This window comes from Solanum pennellii, chromosome 12, assembly GCF_001406875.1.
Source record: "Solanum pennellii chromosome 12, SPENNV200".
Lineage (NCBI taxonomy): Eukaryota > Viridiplantae > Streptophyta > Magnoliopsida > Solanales > Solanaceae > Solanum > Solanum pennellii.
In genome coordinates, this window is record NC_028648.1 from 59,923,600 (window position 1) to 59,940,206 (window position 16,607).

General features: G+C 34.5%; 2 protein-coding genes across 3 annotated transcripts; one reads left to right on the forward strand and one right to left on the reverse strand.

Moving 5' to 3' along the window:
- Positions 1-88: 88 nt before the first annotated feature.
- On the reverse strand, positions 89-3,147 carry LOC107007571 (transmembrane 9 superfamily member 7). Of its 2 annotated transcripts, XM_027913610.1 has the most exons (7): positions 3,031-3,147; positions 2,784-2,948; positions 2,567-2,676; positions 2,350-2,458; positions 2,149-2,261; positions 1,893-2,043; positions 89-1,803 (listed from the first exon to the last, which is right to left on the reverse strand). In XM_027913610.1, the coding sequence occupies exons 3-7, from the start codon at positions 2,668-2,670 to the stop codon at positions 646-648; spliced, it is 1,635 nt and encodes a 544-aa protein (XP_027769411.1). In that variant the 5' UTR covers positions 2,671-2,676; positions 2,784-2,948; positions 3,031-3,147; the 3' UTR covers positions 89-645. The 2 variants fall into 2 exon arrangements, with proteins under 2 accessions (XP_027769411.1, XP_027769410.1); XM_027913609.1 differs by lacking the exon at positions 3,031-3,147 and having other exon boundaries at positions 2,784-3,022.
- Positions 3,148-4,007: 860 nt separating this feature from the next.
- Positions 4,008-14,760, forward strand: LOC107007570 (protein ROOT HAIR DEFECTIVE 3-like). Its single transcript, XM_015206244.2, has 23 exons — positions 4,008-4,117; positions 5,703-5,852; positions 5,996-6,062; positions 6,140-6,242; positions 6,795-6,865; positions 6,968-7,031; positions 7,097-7,162; positions 7,280-7,327; positions 7,406-7,468; positions 7,561-7,617; positions 7,773-7,931; positions 8,015-8,083; positions 8,188-8,279; positions 8,896-8,974; positions 9,695-9,860; positions 10,096-10,220; positions 10,737-10,999; positions 11,081-11,177; positions 11,269-11,421; positions 11,817-11,921; positions 13,164-13,258; positions 13,716-13,812; positions 14,225-14,760. Exons 1-23 carry the CDS (start codon positions 4,066-4,068, stop codon positions 14,384-14,386), a joined length of 2,403 nt encoding a protein of 800 aa, XP_015061730.2. The 5' UTR covers positions 4,008-4,065; the 3' UTR covers positions 14,387-14,760.
- The last annotated feature ends 1,847 nt before the right edge of the window (positions 14,761-16,607 follow it).

Here is a 16,607-nt window from a genome sequence, read left to right on the forward strand (position 1 = left end):
TCCTCTGGGTTCATCAAACTTTGGCAACTCATTTAAACATAATTATATGATGAACGTAGCTTTTTTCAATTTAAATAGAAGAAAAATATTCATGTCAAATAAAAAGGTATAAAACTTAATATAAATTCGTAAAGATTGTCAAGATTAATTCACCTTTTTGATCTTTTAACCATATGTTGCAGTGGTAGGATTGCTTCACCCATAACCAGAGGTCTGAAATTCCAAACATATGGGTTCAGAACCAATTATAGCCTTGTGCTCCAAGCTTGCTGTAGACAAAATTTCTGGTAACATTCTACCAGATGTATTGCTAAAAGCTACAAATAATGTGTCAACAATGTAACCAACAAAATAAACTGGAGTGATAAAGAAACAAATCAAGCCTACAAGGCTGGAAATTTCAGCCTTTGTTTGTATGTCCTATGAAGTAAACGAAAACAAAAAACTTTGCAACTCTTTCTACATATAGAAGTCGTCAAAAGTAAGACCATTTTCACTATACCACTACATACTATGAGATATGGTCAGAGTACTCAATCTTCACCAAGGAGTATATTTTTTTGGACAAAGCACAAGCAAGTATAACACCAAAGAGGCATATGATGCAATCAACATGATCCCTCCGTAAATTTCAAAATCTCTTGATCAGTCAATCTTCACAGAGGAGTAGATCCTCCGAACAAACCAGAAGCAAGCATAGAAACCAATTGTTCCCGTTAGCACAAAGAAGGCATAGGATGCAATCAACATGTAACCGAAATACAAGATTCCTGAAACCAGCTTTGTGATTTCCAACTTGCTGAAGAAATAGAAAACAGAATAGAGAAAGAAGTACAATGCAGAGGATCCAGCAGTCAGATAAGATCTCCACCACCAATAATAATCTTCACTGCACAACTGGAAGTAGCAGAGAACTATTGTTATCTCCGCACACGTGATTATCAAGATCAGAAAGACTATAAAAAGGAAGCCAAATATGTAGTAGAACTGGTTCAACCATATGGAAGTCAAAATGAAGAACAACTCAATGAAAACAGCTCCAAATGGAAGAATACCACCGATGAGAATTGAAAACGCAGGTGTTATGTACCATGGTTGCTCCGGTATTTGTCTAGGTATTTTGTTTGTCTTAACCGGCTCTTCAGTGACCACTTTTTTATTGCCCATGTATCCGCCAACAAACACTAAAGGCACTGAGATACCAAACCATAAGCACACAAGAGCAAACATAGTCCCAAAAGGCACTGCTCCGGAAGATTTCTCTCCCCAGATGAGAGCATTCAGTACAAAGAAGACAGCAAAAAGTATACCAGGGAACATAAAAGCAGTTTTCAAGGTAATCCTCTTCCACTGTGTTCCCCTGAATGTTCGATGAAGACGTGCAGAAGAATAGCCAGCAAACAACCCCATGAAGACCCAGAGCAGAACCATGGCAGTCATAAGTCCACCACGGTTAGAAGGCGACAAGAAACCCAGCACAGCAAACATCATTGTCACTAGTGTCATCGCATATATCTGGACACCAGTCCCAACATAAACACACAATAATCCACAATTAATAGGAGGGCGGAAAACATCTCCATGAACAAGTTTCCATCCTGTTTCTTCCTGAGCTTCATCTTGTGTTTCTAGTTGATTATAGTTAGCAATATCTCGGTACAGAGTTCTCATCATGATCATCGCAACCATACCAGAAAGGAAGAGGACAATCATAAGAGAGTTTACGATGGAAAACCAGTGAATCTGATCATCATTCATGAGAAGGTATGTATCCCAACGAGAAGCCCACCTTATCTCACTCTCCTGCAGAAAATAGATAAAAGATCAGCAAATGATAAATAATGGTTTTGTGCCTGAAGTAGGAGACATATAACAGTTCAATATGAAGATACCTTGAAGGAAACATCATAGGAAAATACAATTTCCTTATCTGTATCTACTTCTTGGGGTATAACACCACCTAGAATTAAATTTCTTGTATTCTGGTTGCATGTCGTCACTTGAGGGTTCTTGTCATTCCACTCCTTGTACTCATGCTTAATGCTGTCAAGAAAAATCAAGTGAGAAAAGAAAATCCAGGAATAATTATACCTTCCCAAGAATACAAAATTTGAATACAAACAGAAAGGAACAGGTTTGCATCTAAACCTATTTGGAGTGACTTCAAACCCAACAATACGAGCTGTATCAGTATCAAGATCCTTATGATACATGACTCGAAAGCTTAAGTGGTTGTTGATAAAATACTTTCCCTCTTTACTCTGGCAGAAGCAAGTGAATGCATCAACAGTTAGATTAGTTAGCAAGTATTATGTCATCATTCTATATTAGTCCAGTGATTGCACTAACCCCAGCATAATTTCCCTTGAACCCAACACGGAAACCATGCTCGTAAGTAGTTGACTGACTCCCATCTCGCCTTTGTCTAAGAACAGCAACAGGAAGGTTATCCAGAATCCTGCATAATTTATTTGAATGATCAAAGTTAATTTTTTTATGGTGGTGCAAAAACATGAGCATGGTGGGACTGAACTGGAAAAGAAAAATTAAACTACATTTATCGTACATATTGACTCTGTATTCATCATCAATCTTTTCCTTGAAGTTCTTTGCATATTCAGCAACAAGTTTTTGTCGACAGACCACTTGACATGGCTGTTCTTGTCTCATTTGAAACTGTGAATCAATTTACAACATATACAACTCAGCCAATTCACTAGTAAGTACATGAACAAACATTTTTAGTGTCATTTTCAAACTAGAAGGAAACAGCATATCCTTACAGTATAAACCGAATTCTCTATTCGGTCCCCTCGAAGAACCTCCCCCAAATTCTCCGCACTATTCAAAATTTCAGTAGGTTTGCAGTACTTCAAGAAGTAATAGTCATATGGTAGTTGTGTCTTTGTAGATGACAGCTTGTTTACTTTGATATTAAGTGGATCACCCTGTAAGAACATAGATAAGAACAGCTTCTTTACACAATTATACATAGCAGAGAAAGCAGCAAAGAGTTGTCCCTTTACATACCGTTTGTTCTTTTCCGCTAGAAGTGGGAAGAATCAAACAGAAATCATAAACACACACAACTAGTATAAAATCACTGCAATGACAAATATTTCTTGAATAGGATTTTCAATAGACAAACTTATAAAACAGAAACTGATTCAATAAAAAGAAACGGTCAAAAGGGTCTCTTTGGGAAGGATATCTCAGAGCTTTAGAATATACCACATTTCTCCATTGAGTTCACACTGAACTAATCACCTTTTTTTTTAATCCTATCACACATTTGCCATGACACAGTCATTCAAGCAGGCCATTTAGTAGGGGCACACACATTAACCATCTCTACGCGGTCTATATATAGAGGATACAAATATATATATATGTATAGCAGGTAAAAACTGCCTTCGTTCACTGTAACAAAGAGTTGTGATAATATCATATAAGCATATCCAGAGGAACTTGAGTTCAACTTCAGCAAAATTAATCAAAAGTGACTTATTTTCTTAGGATTGGTCTATCAACATAGGATATAAAATATCACATCCTTTACTACAACCAACCACTCAATTAAGCCACCATATGAATTCACGTCCATTACTAAAATCACATCCACTTGCAATCACATATTCAACAGTTGGTAAAAATCAAATTATTCAAGAAATGGTTATGGAAGGACATTAGTGGACACCCCAAATCGAAAAATCTCTGATTTTTTTTTCTTTCAAGAAATGATTATCATTACTTGACACCCAAAACTGAAAAATGCCCTCAAAAAATCATTCAAAAAATTGATCATGGGTATAAATTACTTGACACCGAAACTTCCAAAAATGTCTCAATCACTCAAAAAAATGATTATGGATACAAATCAATAGACACCCAAAACTACAAAAAATGTCTCAATCATGATTCTGGATACCCAAAATTACTAGCTGATCCCAAAACCATTTCTTTTGGTTAAAAAAAAATAACAAATCAAGAAGGGAAAAAGGGTGGTGTACAGTTTGAAAATCTCGAGGAGCAACACCAGGAAGATAAAAGGACTGCGTAAAGGAGATGATGAAGAAGAAGAAGAAGGAGATGAAGCATAATTTTCGTCGATCTATATGTAATTCCATGCTTCTCTGCACACACAGCTGAAAATCACAAAAGAGTTCAATGAAGAGAAAACTTTATACAAAATTCCATGCTTCACCGTTTTTCATATTAATCTCATTTTTGTCCTGTTTTTCATTCTTTTACCATATAGTTTTATATAAGAATTGAGACATCAAATATATTATTAAAAAAATTATATGCTTCATATATGCCTATATTATCCGTCATATTTTAGGGAAATTGGTGTCCCATGCGATTCAAAAACTAGAATATATATATGTTCTTCGCTCCATATAATCTAGTTTTTGGACGGTAAGACCATCAATATTCCTAAAGTATGACGAGTGATATTTGTATACCATTTACAATAGTTTGTTTATTTATTTTTAAACTTTTAATATACTAACATCATTATCATGTTGTATTACGATATTTGTTTGAAAATAGACGTACGTCAAATAATACTTTGAATTTGCATATTATATAATCAATTTTTTTGAAATATTATGAAAAGCAAGTAGTATAAATTTAAAAATTATACTAATTTTAAGCTTATTGTATGAGGTGTGACATTCGATACGACGACGTGGGTGCGGGATCCATGCATGAGTACGACCTTTTCAAAAGTTTGCACAGAAAAAAGCGCTATTTTTCTGTGTAGCTTAAACGTTGAATCAATTGTTTTTTTTTTGGTTCACAGTTACACTTGCTTTCGATCAAATTATTACATTATTGTAAATAAATTTGTAATCGACAAGCATTGAATCTGATTGTTTTTTCACACATGGGTATGCCCCTTCGATTCATGCTCTGTTACATATATGAAATCTGAAGTTTAAAGATTGGATTTTTATGTCTTGATTTTTGTATTTTGGATCATATATTTATGTTTTAATGGATCTTTACTTGGTGGGTTTTCTTCAGCTATTGAATATATTGGCTGTATGAAATTGTGAAATTACCCTTTGATTTGAAGATTTACTTTTATGTAAATGTGTTGCATCTCGTTCTCATGGGAATGTAGTGATTAATGCTGTAGATAAGTTAATACGTGTGTAATTCTTGGAAATGTTTTTCTTTTTTTCGTGATTTTGGTTATGCTTTACTTGAGCTAACGATTACGAGGTAATAGGTAAGGCTATGTGTATACACCACACCCTCCCATACTTCACTTGTGGAGTTATACTGGGATATGTTATTGTTTTTTATTTTTGATAGATATGGGAAGGTATGCTTTGGTTTGCGAATTAGTTACCTTGGGGTGATAATAGATGGATTGTTATGTGAGGAGTGAGGACTTCGATACCAAAAGATTTAGTTCTAGTAATTGGTATACATATGTACATGTTTTAGTTTATAAAATTTTGGACTAATAGAGAAAAGTACAATTTTTGTAATCCTATTTATAGGGTTGATACGATGTACCTTCAGTTTTTGGATGAAATTGTGAACTCTTTCTCTTTTCTATGTTACTAGTATATAGAGTTATGGTACATTGTGGATTTTATTTGTTTCCATGCACTATTGGATGCTGGTTCAATTTAAGGCCTCTTTAAAAGTTGGGTTCTTGCTGACTTTATAACATATGGTTTCAGATAAAACCGATGAATGTTGTTCCACCCACCTCATTGATGGGGATGGAGTCTTCAATGTTACTGGAGTTGAGAGTTTCATAAAGGAAGTTAAATTTGCAGAATGTGGTCTTTCATATGCTATAGTATCCATTATGGGTCCACAAAGTAGCGGTATGTGGTCTTTCTAGATGAACTCAATTGCTAACTTCCATTTTCCGGTTTGTAATCTACTAATGTAAATTTATCTTGTTAGTATATTCTTAATTGACTCGATTATGATTCCCCTCTCTTAACTTCGAATGAGATCATTCCAGGGAAAAGTACACTGTTAAATCATCTATTTGGTACTAACTTTAGAGAGATGGATGCTTATAAAGGAAGGTATGGGCTAGTCATTTAGCTTATCATAGTAATTCTGTGTATCCTATAAAAGTGAGCATTATCAATATTCTTTTCAGGTCACAAACCACAAAAGGTATCTGGATGGGTCGATGTGTTGGGATTGAGCCGTGCACCCTTGTTATGGATTTAGAGGGCACTGATGGGAGAGAGCGTGGAGAGGTTCGTTTAACTGACTTTCTCGATGATGATTTACTTTCCCACATTCTTTTTTGCCCATGCTTGGCTTTCAATGTAGCTCCTATGACTGTTTATATATAAAACATCATATGTATTTCTCCCAAAGTGTTGTACCCTATAGTTATTGCATCCTAATATGGACACTGTTTGTCCTTATGCTGCCTTGTCCTACTACTTTTCCAGTATGAAGTGATTTATTCCAATTTGGTATCCACAATCTTCACATCTTCCTTTTTACTGCATTCAACAGTGCTTTACTGAGATAATTGAGAACTTCTTCAACACGATGTTATTGTTGGAACAATTACCATTGATTTGCTGGTTTATGAGATCTTTTAAATTCAACTTCCCTCATCTCTTTGTCGATGTACTCATTTCTGTGTTAAAACAGTCTATGCATCCACTGTTAGCTACTCCATATTATATTGGAAATTTTCAAATTTCTGTGGTTGACTTGTAGCCACCAAGTTTCCTGCTATCAATGCTCATTGAATGCTCTCTCTATATCTCATCCAGACTTTATGTTCTGTATAGGATGACACTACATTTGAGAAGCAAAGTGCCCTCTTTGCGCTAGCTGTTTCTGATATTGTGCTAATCAATATGTAAGTTTTCTTTTAGTGTGTGAATTACATGCACTAGCGATAAATTAAAACCTGAAAAAAGAATATCCAAATAGACAAGTTGTTTATAAGTTTCAAATTCAGGTGGTGTCATGATATTGGCCGTGAACAAGCTGCAAATAAGCCTCTTTTGAAGACTGTTTTTCAGGTATATACAAGGTGGTACCTTGTCTGAAAATTTTGATTCACTGTTTTACCAATTAACCTTAACAGGTTATGATGCGGTTATTTAGTCCTCGGAAAACGACTCTGCTGTTTGTTATACGTGATAAAACAAGGGTAGGTTCCTTCTTCTCCCATGTATGATTTTTCAGTTGAAGATATTCCTACATTGATTGTATCTGTTGATTGTTGAAAAGATTGTATATCCAGTTGATTTTCCCATTGTATTTGTAGACTCCCCTTGAAAATTTGGAGCCCGTATTAAGGGAAGATATTCAGAAGGTATCATATCCATGTTTCATAATATACATATTATTGTTGACTCAGGTGTTGATTCTTATTTCAAACTATTTGATGTAGATATGGGATTCTGTCCCAAAACCGCAAGCTCACGAGGAAACACCTTTAAGTGAATTTTTTAACGTGAGTCTCTTCAGTTAAGATCTCTCATAAATTTCTTGTTGCGTGATTTTCTCTTATGCATATGCATGTAATGAAATTGATTGAATGTCCAGGTTGAGGTTGTTGCTCTTTCTAGTTATGAAGAGAAGGAAGAGCAATTTACAGAGCAGGTAGACACAAATCAATTACTGGAAATTAGTTAATTCCTCTATTTTGAATCTGTTTGGTTGGGCATATAGTGTTTGCCGACATACTCAGATTACCAATTCTTTTGTTTGAGCTTTTGGGTTATTAGATTATGTTTATCCTTGTTATCCTTGTAAAGGTGGCTAGTCTAAGACAGCGATTCTTTCATTCTATTGCACCTGGAGGTCTTGCTGGAGATAGACGGGGAGTTGTTCCTGCTTCAGGCTTTTCATTTAGTGCACAGCATATGTGGGAGGTTATAAAAGAGAATAGGGACCTTGACCTCCCTGCCCATAAGGTTATGTACCCTGAATCTGCTCAATTGAAGTTTCAGCTGATCATTATATCCTTGTTGATGTGCTTGATTTAAACTAAATACAGGTTATGGTAGCTACAGTGCGATGTGATGAAATTTCCAATGAAAAATATGACTCCTTCATGAAAAATGAGGTACTTGAATTGTATTAAGTATTTAGCGAATTGCACATTGTACTTTTTCATATAATCAATTGGAACATTGGTACTCACATGTAATGATTTATCTTTTGTTTTAGGAGTGGTGTCAATTAAAAGAGGCCGTGCAATCTCATCCTGTGGGGGGCTTTGGAAAGAAGCTTAGCTCAATTTTGAAGACTTGTTTATCTGAGTAAGAACAGTATCTCATTTTGCGTTCTTTATAACTCTATGCATGTATATTTTCATACGTCGAAATGAGTTTCTTGCCTTTCTCATTCTTTCTCATACACACCAAAGTAGTTGTACAACGTTTCAGATACCAAATGACGATCGGAAGGAGTATATTTATGTCTGAGGGAAGCATATCTATATGGTGATGTTTCTTAATGTTCTCTTTCTTTCCCTTGAGAAGGATGCACTCGAGCAGTCTTGCAGTGGGAGCGAACCACAAAATTATGTTTGATCACTGAACTGTTACTAAGGCTATGGTATTGTGTTATTGATACATCTTAGTTTTGGGTTTGCCTGGTATAGTTCTATGTAAAGAGCCTGGATGCATACCTGCTAATACTTTAAAACACATGAAGGAAGTTGTAAGGTGAAAGAGAGTGTAGGACAAAGGAAAGACTGACAATTTAAAGCTACAAGCAAAGTTGAACCGGTGCATCATTCTGGAATTGTGCAGAATCATGTTTCGTATATGCATAATTCTATACTTAATCTTCCTTGATATACATGTTACGAACTTGTATGCATATTGACAATAATAAGCATGTAGCAGAGTATAAGATCTTTTTCCTTCTCAGATATGATGCAGAGGCGACATTCTTTGACGAAGGAGTTAGATCTTCAAAGAGAAAGCAGTTGGAAGAGAAATTGCTTCAGGTAGCGACACTAGACAGTTCTCTCCCCTAAATTTGTTTCACTGTTTAAAACTTGGTGAATTTCTTTTGTTTGATGAAAGTTACTAGGACTAAATATACCTAATGACTTTCATTTCTAATGTAACAGTTACTTCATGAACTGCTGATGGCATTGCATTTTCCATCCCTACTAGAAAAAAATATACTCCCTTCATTTCGTCTATATGATGGAGTTTGACTAGGCAAGTTTAAGATAGTCAGTTTGACTTGTGTGTTCTATAAGTGGAAGTGGAAAACTTATTTAAACAATGGATGAAAGTTAGTTTGACAGAGAAAATTTCACATTGAAGTTTAGAAACTCTTCCATGAGTTTCATCTACATTCCAAACAATTTTCCATCATTCCTACATTCAAATGTCACTATGTGTGGATATGAAAGTTTGAAACGGAAATATCCTTTTGCTTATTAAAATAATTCAAATCGTCACTTGGTATGATGCAAGCAATCCTTTTGCTAACAAGGTAGCTCCAGTTTGTTCCTTGGAGTGATGTATCAACTAATCTTCATTATACCTATACGATAAAAATTCTCATGCAACTATGCTGATGATTGCAGAAATATGCAACTTGATGCAGGGAATGCAGCATACATAATGCTCTCTCTCAGATGTGCATCTTCTCTAATCAAGAAAAAAAAAATTCTTTAACAAAACCTCATGATTCATCCTTTTTCTGTTTGTAGCTCATCCAACCAGCTTACCAATCTATGCTGGGACGTATACGATCTGATACTTTGCAAAGATTCAAAGAAGCATTTGATAAGGAATTGAAGGGAGGTATAGGGTTCGCAATGGCTGCTCGTGAGTGCACTGGGACTTGTATGTCCCAGTTTGATGAAGAATGTGCAGGTACAGGAATAACCTGTCATTGCTGTAACCCCACTCTATTTAATCTGTTCCGAAGACACAGTCATCTTATCTGTCAGTATTGATCACTCATTAGCGAACACCTAGCTGAGCTTGTAGTTATCAAAGTGACTTAAGACAAGCATTGGTGGCTGATATATTTGCCTAGAGTAATATGTTGAGCTTAGTCCTAGCAGATTGCTTTATGAAATAAGTCTACTGATACAATATTTTGCAGATGCTGTTATTGACCAAGCGAAATGGGACTCGTCCAGAGTTAGGGATAAGCTCAAACGTGATATAGATGCTCATATCGCTGAAGCTCGTACTGCCAAGCTGGCTGAAGTTACTACTCTCTTTGAGGTATGAAGTTTAATAACCTTTATATTTTAGTCCTTGTGCTAAATCTCAAAACTTACTCTGGGATTTTTAGATCCAAGTAATTTGATATTTTCCTTGAAAAAGAAATTTAATATGACAATACATTTCTATCTGATATCTGAATGGCTCTTACAACATTACTACTTTGTTGCAACTGGATCTTACATGATACTCCCTCCGACCACTTTTACTTGTCGGCTTGTCCACTTTGGACTTAACACGTCCCTTAAGAAACAATGATTAATATTTTACCACATTACTCATATTAAATGATGAGTAGTCTTAGATTTTGGGAAATAAGTAATTGATGTTGAGGTTAAAATTGGAAAAAAATAATTGTCTTTTCTTGATATGCTAAAAGTGACAAGTAAAAGTGAAAATCTATTTTTGAAATAGTGGACAAGTAAAAGTGAACAGAGGGAGTACAATAGTAACTGAGGGAAGCCTTTTGAGATTTAGATGTAGTTATGCTGTCACTGAATGAGAGTTTTTGTCTAGACAAAACTAAATGATGCATTAGCTGGACCTGTTGAGGGTCTTTTAGATGGAGCTGGTGACGATACATGGCCAGCAATGAGAAAACTGCTTCAACGTGAGACTGACACAGCACTCACTGGTTTTTCGACTGCACTTTCTGGTTTTGAAATGGATGAACAAACAAAGGATAGTACGGTTTTGAGATTGAAGGATTATGCACGCGGAGTAGTTGAAGCAAAGACAAAGGAAGAAGCTGGAAGGGTTTTGATTCGTATGAAGGATAGGTACTGATATTTGATCGTCTTGTTCTGGAGTTCTGACATTGAATACTTTCATATATGCTACTGACTTGAAAATTATGACAGGTTTTCAATGTTATTTAGCTATGATTCTGATTCAATGCCACGTATTTGGACTGGAAAGGAAAATATTCGAGCTATTACCAAAACTGCCAGATCAGCTGTATGACTGACTGAATTTATCTTTCTTTTCTCTGGTGTCGTTTAAGGTTTGAATATCACATAAATCTCTGTTCTTTTAATTCTATCCTCAGTCTTTGAAGCTCATGTCAGTTATGGCTGCAATTCGTCTGGAAGATGAACGTGATAGCATAGAGAATACTTTGACTGTTGCACTTGGGGATGGAAAGCCAACCAAAAAAGGCACTGAATCACTTGATCCTCTGGCCTCTAGCACTTGGAATGAGGTATATTGCTTAGTGGATAATTTGGGTTTTCCTTAGAAGTTATTTACAAGAAGAGAGCAAGATTATTCAAATTATGGTCAAAGTGACTTCATAGAGTTAATACAATTTGAATATTTTCTTTGGAACATAACTAAATTGTCAATTTTTATCAGTGCAGTAATTTTTTTTTGGGACGTAACAGTGCAGTACTTTATATACCCTTCTATGCAAACCTTGTCGCTTGGTCCGACATTTGTATTTGTTTACCTTTCTCATTTTGGTACTTAGACCTGCAAGATCAGAAAGATGCATGCAAATGTTTCTCTCTTGAAATTACACTTCTATTGAGTAATCTTTCTTTTCTTCCATATTCGACTTTATAATACATCATCTTTTGGTTTAACTTTTCATTTCAGGTCTCTGCATCAAAAACTTTGATCACACCTATCCAATGCAAATCATTGTGGAAGCAATTTAACACTGAGACTGAATATACTGTTACACAAGCCATTGCTGCTCAGGCACGTTATCCTACATCTTGTACAAATCCATGTCCTTTTAGGACTTCGCTCTTTGTATACTTAATCTGTTTGTCATTATGACAGATTCTAAAACTCCAAATAACTTGAATGTATTTGATGGTGGCTGGAAACATGCTACAAAATGTTATTAGGAATAAGTTTGATGCAGTTTTGTACATTAAACTTCAGAATTTGATAATTATGTACCACAGAATTTGAAGGGGTGAGTGCCTTTTTGTAATTGGTGGTTGATTACCTGTTGTGCTAGGAGTAAAAGTGTGAGTTTTGAGTGGTGATAAGCTGGAATAAACCTACCTGAAAATCCCACATTGGCCCTTTATGGGATGAGTGGTCTCTCTAATATGACTTGGGCAATCCTCCCTCATAAGCTACCTTTCGGTTGAGTTACGCCCAAATGTCATATCTTACAATTGTATCAGCGCAGGACGCATCCCAATTCTTATTTCCGATGTTGGATCCAACAATAAATTGTCCACGCTCTAGATGTCCAACCCTGGGCATGAGGGTTTGTGTGTGTGAAGAGTACCACATTCTCTTTAAGGGCTGAGTGGTCTCTTTAATAGACTTGACAATGTTCCCTCATGAGTTAGCTTTTGGGGTTGAGTTATGCCCAAGTTGCAGCTTAACACTACCTTAAGTTGATTTTCAGTTCAGGGGAAGTGACCTCTAGGCATGCCTAAGCTCTGAAATGAGGCATAGCACAGTCATAGCACTTTACAAAGATAGGTGCCTCCCGCGGGAGGCACCAAGGCATGCACCTTAACAATGACAAACCAACTAATGGTTCTTTATTAATTTAGGTTAATAAGTGTTCTGTCTTGACTATTGTAACACTGAATCACATACAATGTCCACCAAAATGATATATTTTTAGGAAATTAATCAAATAAAAAGGGTTTGGAGAACTATACCAGTGATTAAGAACAATAATTTAGAAAAAATAAAGTAACTAGGTACTTAATCTATATTAGAAATTTTTAATTTGCATCAGAAATATAGGATGGTTTCCCAAATTTGATGTTTTCATATCACATGGAGTATTTCAGTATTTCACTCAAGTGAAAATCTTGAAGTTGCTCTACTCAAATAGTTGTTTGATTCTACTTATTTTTTGCATCAGTTAAACATATGAATGTGCATATATACACACATACATCTAATATCTTATATTAATAGACTCCTTTGTCGTTAGCTTCTGATTGTCTATTTTTAAACTTTCAGGAGGCCAGCAAGAGGAACAACAATTGGTTACCACCTCCATGGGCAGTTGCCGCATTGCTTATTCTGGGGTTCAATGAATTCATGACACTGTTGAGGTACCATTTCCTACTTGTGGATCATGAGTATGAAGTACGGTTGAATTTGCTTGAGTACACATTAGTTTGTTCACATATTTATTCGATAGCAGGTCATAACCCAACCTGCCCAACTTTAGACCACCTTTAAATCTAATGTTAGAATAAGGTAGAAGTTTCTCTATTCATTCTTCCTTCTCTATCTAGAGAATTGAGTAATTTATTCAGTACTTTTAGTTTAGGCCTTGAAATGCAGGGTGAGATTAACTTGTTAGGATGTACTCTTTTAGTTCATATCAAATTCAAAAACAAATCTATCTTAACCTGTGAATGTGGGTGGGTTAAGAAATTTGGACTAATATTAACACTCTTAGTCATGATACCACTTAGTTTGACGAGTAGAGACTTTTATATCCTCTCGATTATGGGGTGTACCCACTGTGATCCCATAGCTCATGTTGGTTTTTACTCTTTCCAGGAATCCTTTGTATTTAGGAGTCATATTTGTCGCCTTTCTACTAGTGAAAGCCCTCTGGGTGCAACTGGACATCTCTGGTGAATTTCGCAATGGGGCTGTAAGTATTAAATCTGATTCGTTAAGAAGTTCAGTTTTCTTGTATTAGAAGCAATTTGACCAAATAGCTGCTACGAGCTCTCTGTCTTTGCTGATCACATTGAGTATTATCATTGTAAACTTCCTCCATTGTCATAAAGTATGATACTTATATCATTTACAGTTACATCTGACTTTCTAGACTTCTGTTTTCATGCAAAACTACAATCGCCAATACAAATTACTTGTAATCTTACATAGCGAGACACATTTGTAACTTCCTTCCTATTCTGCAACATTATTAGAGTTGAATCGTTTAGATTTGGACAAAGGGACTTGATACAAAACCGTGATTGGTTCTTATATCATAATGTGGAAAGCTTTTAAAGTTAAAATCTTTTCGTTACCTAATCTTGTATAACATATGTTGACAGCTTCCTGGATTTCTCTCTTTAGCAACAAAGTTCATTCCTACAGTCACCAACCTTCTTAGACGACTGGCAGAGGCAGGACAAAGGAAAACGAACGCTGCACCTCAACATAATCTTACTCCTGCATCAAAGGGGAATGATAACGACGATGACAAGATGATGTAAAGAGTGATGGATCAACAATGGGTTCTATTGTTTGACACAATCCAATGATTTGGGGTCGAACTCTACATATGCGCGGAAATCAAATACTGATAGAAATACATATACATTTCAAAATCTAAATTTTGGATCTACATTGGGAAGCAAGTCATGTTTATAGAGCAGTCTCTAATATTCTGTGGCAGCAAGTTTTTATGTTTATAGGATGTTTTGTGATGCCCAAGTAACTTAGTTGTGGGATAAACTAAGGGGGTCCTCCAATGTTTTTCTTGTTTGCCACCAATTTTGTCTTTAAAAAACTAAGGTACTGATGAATGTATTAATGAGATGTGATAATTTTTGTGGTTTTGTAATTTATATGGAAGAACTTAAAATTTCATTTTTGAGTTCCTTTTAATAAAATTTCAGAGATACATATTAGCTAAATTAAGATTCTATTACCTCTTCGAGTCCATTTTTTTTTTATAATTTTGTACACATTTTCGGCTACGTGACATTCATACACCTCTTATGCGTTGGAGTGCGCGATTAATCAGTTTTGGTCCTTAACGGTTCGATTCTCGATTTAATCAATAAGAAAATGTTTATCAAATAAATAGATGACTTTTCTAATAAATTTTTCGTGAGAAGAGAATAATATAACTTACAAATGATTATAAAATGGAAACAATTATAACAAACATGAAAAGAATTATACATGTGTAACACAAAGAGAAATTAAGAGCAATGAGGTTTTTACTTTAAATTTTGAGTTCTGATGGTTTGTATAATGTGGATTGTGTATTGAAAGCTAAATGTCACAGACATAACTAGTAAGAAGTTGAGATTAATATTTGATATTTATGTAGAGAAAATAGTCTAAAGTCCCCCAAATTATACCTGAAATTCCAATTACACACCCCAATTTCACGGGTGTCCTATTACCCTCCTGAACTGTTTAAAACTGATATAGTTTACTCTCTAAACGCTTATGTGGCACAGTGAGTGTATCTCACTCTTTTAAAGAGAGTGAGGATCAAAACTAATAATAAATTTTATTTTTAAAATTTTCTTTTCATAAATATGTGTATTTTTAATTATTCTTTTTTTCTTATTTATTTCCTTTCGTCTTCACAACAACATAAAATCAAATCTCTCCATCATTCACCTTCTCTAAGTTTGGATTCAACATGGAATTTCATTATTCTTCTTGATTCTAGAATTTTGTTTATTCAATTTGTGCACGTAATTAGAAAATTTTGAAAATCAGCTCCTTATTAATATTATTAAAATTGATAATCATCATGTCTAACCACATGGCCAAATGGATTAGCAAATTTTTATCTTGATTTTTTGGTGCCCTAGTTTAATAATTTAAATTCAAGTTCAGAAAGAATTTTGGGTTGTCAATGAAACTCATATGTGATTTTGAAAATAGAAATGAAAAGATCCATTGTTATGTATTCATTACCTCAATTTGAAGAATTCAACAAATTCATCCATGAAAATAACTTGAGTATCAATCAAATAGTAGATGAAACGGTTAGAACTAAAATTCTTACTAAATTTTACCTTTCCAATTGATAAACTTTTGATGTTTGCAAGAAGATGAAAATGGTGGAAAAAGATTATACAAATGTAAAAAATGAAAGATTGTCAAAGATTTATAACTTTACTTTTTAATAATAAAACTTGAAATTTCAGAACTGTACATTCCATAAATGTAAGTATAAAACTAGCATAAATAAAAAACTTAGAAATTTTCTCTTCAATGGAAAAAAAAGGAAAAAGAAAGGAAGAAAGAAAAAGAAAAGAAGAAAATGGCTAGAAAGAGAAAGAAAAAAATAAAAAAGAAAAATAAAACAAAGAAAGATATCATAAATTTTTTATTAAAAATTAATATATATGATGTGGCAGGCGAGTGTGTTCACTCTCTAACAAAAATCTGGGTGTGACCTTTTAGGGGCCTATATATTTCATTTTTAAAATGTATAGAGGGGTATTAGGACCCCCGCAAAGTATGATGTAAAAAATGAAAGATTGTCAAAGATTTATAACTTTACTTTTTAATAATAAAACTTGAAATTTCAGAACTGTACATTCCATAAATGTAAGTATAAAACTAGCATAAATAAAAAACTTAGAAATTTTCTCTTCAATGGAAAAAAAAGGAAAAAGAAAGGAAGAAAGAAAAAGAAAAGAAGAAAATGGCTAGAAAGAGAAAGAAAAAAATAAAAAAGAAAAA

What these genes read in the sequence shown, in the direction of transcription:
- LOC107007571 (XM_027913609.1), bottom strand. Translation starts at nt 2,993, where the DNA reads ATGTATAATTGTGTAAAGAAGCTGTTCTTATCTATGTTCTTACAGGGT. An exon ending in GATGAATACAGAGTCAATAT is followed by an intron (nt 2,459 to 2,566) that starts GTACGATAAATG and finishes TAAATTATGCAG; the next exon opens with GATTCTGGATAACCTTCCTG. An exon ending in CCTATGATGTTTCCTTCAAG is followed by an intron (nt 1,804 to 1,892) that starts GTATCTTCATAT and finishes TATTTTCTGCAG; the next exon opens with GAGAGTGAGATAAGGTGGGC.
- LOC107007570 (XM_015206244.2), top strand. Translation starts at nt 4,066, where the DNA reads ATGATGAAGAAGAAGAAGAAGGAGATGAAGCATAATTTTCGTCGATCT. An exon ending in ATGGGAGAGAGCGTGGAGAG is followed by an intron (nt 6,243 to 6,794) that starts GTTCGTTTAACT and finishes TGTTCTGTATAG; the next exon opens with GATGACACTACATTTGAGAA. An exon ending in GTTTGATGAAGAATGTGCAG is followed by an intron (nt 9,861 to 10,095) that starts GTACAGGAATAA and finishes AATATTTTGCAG; the next exon opens with ATGCTGTTATTGACCAAGCG.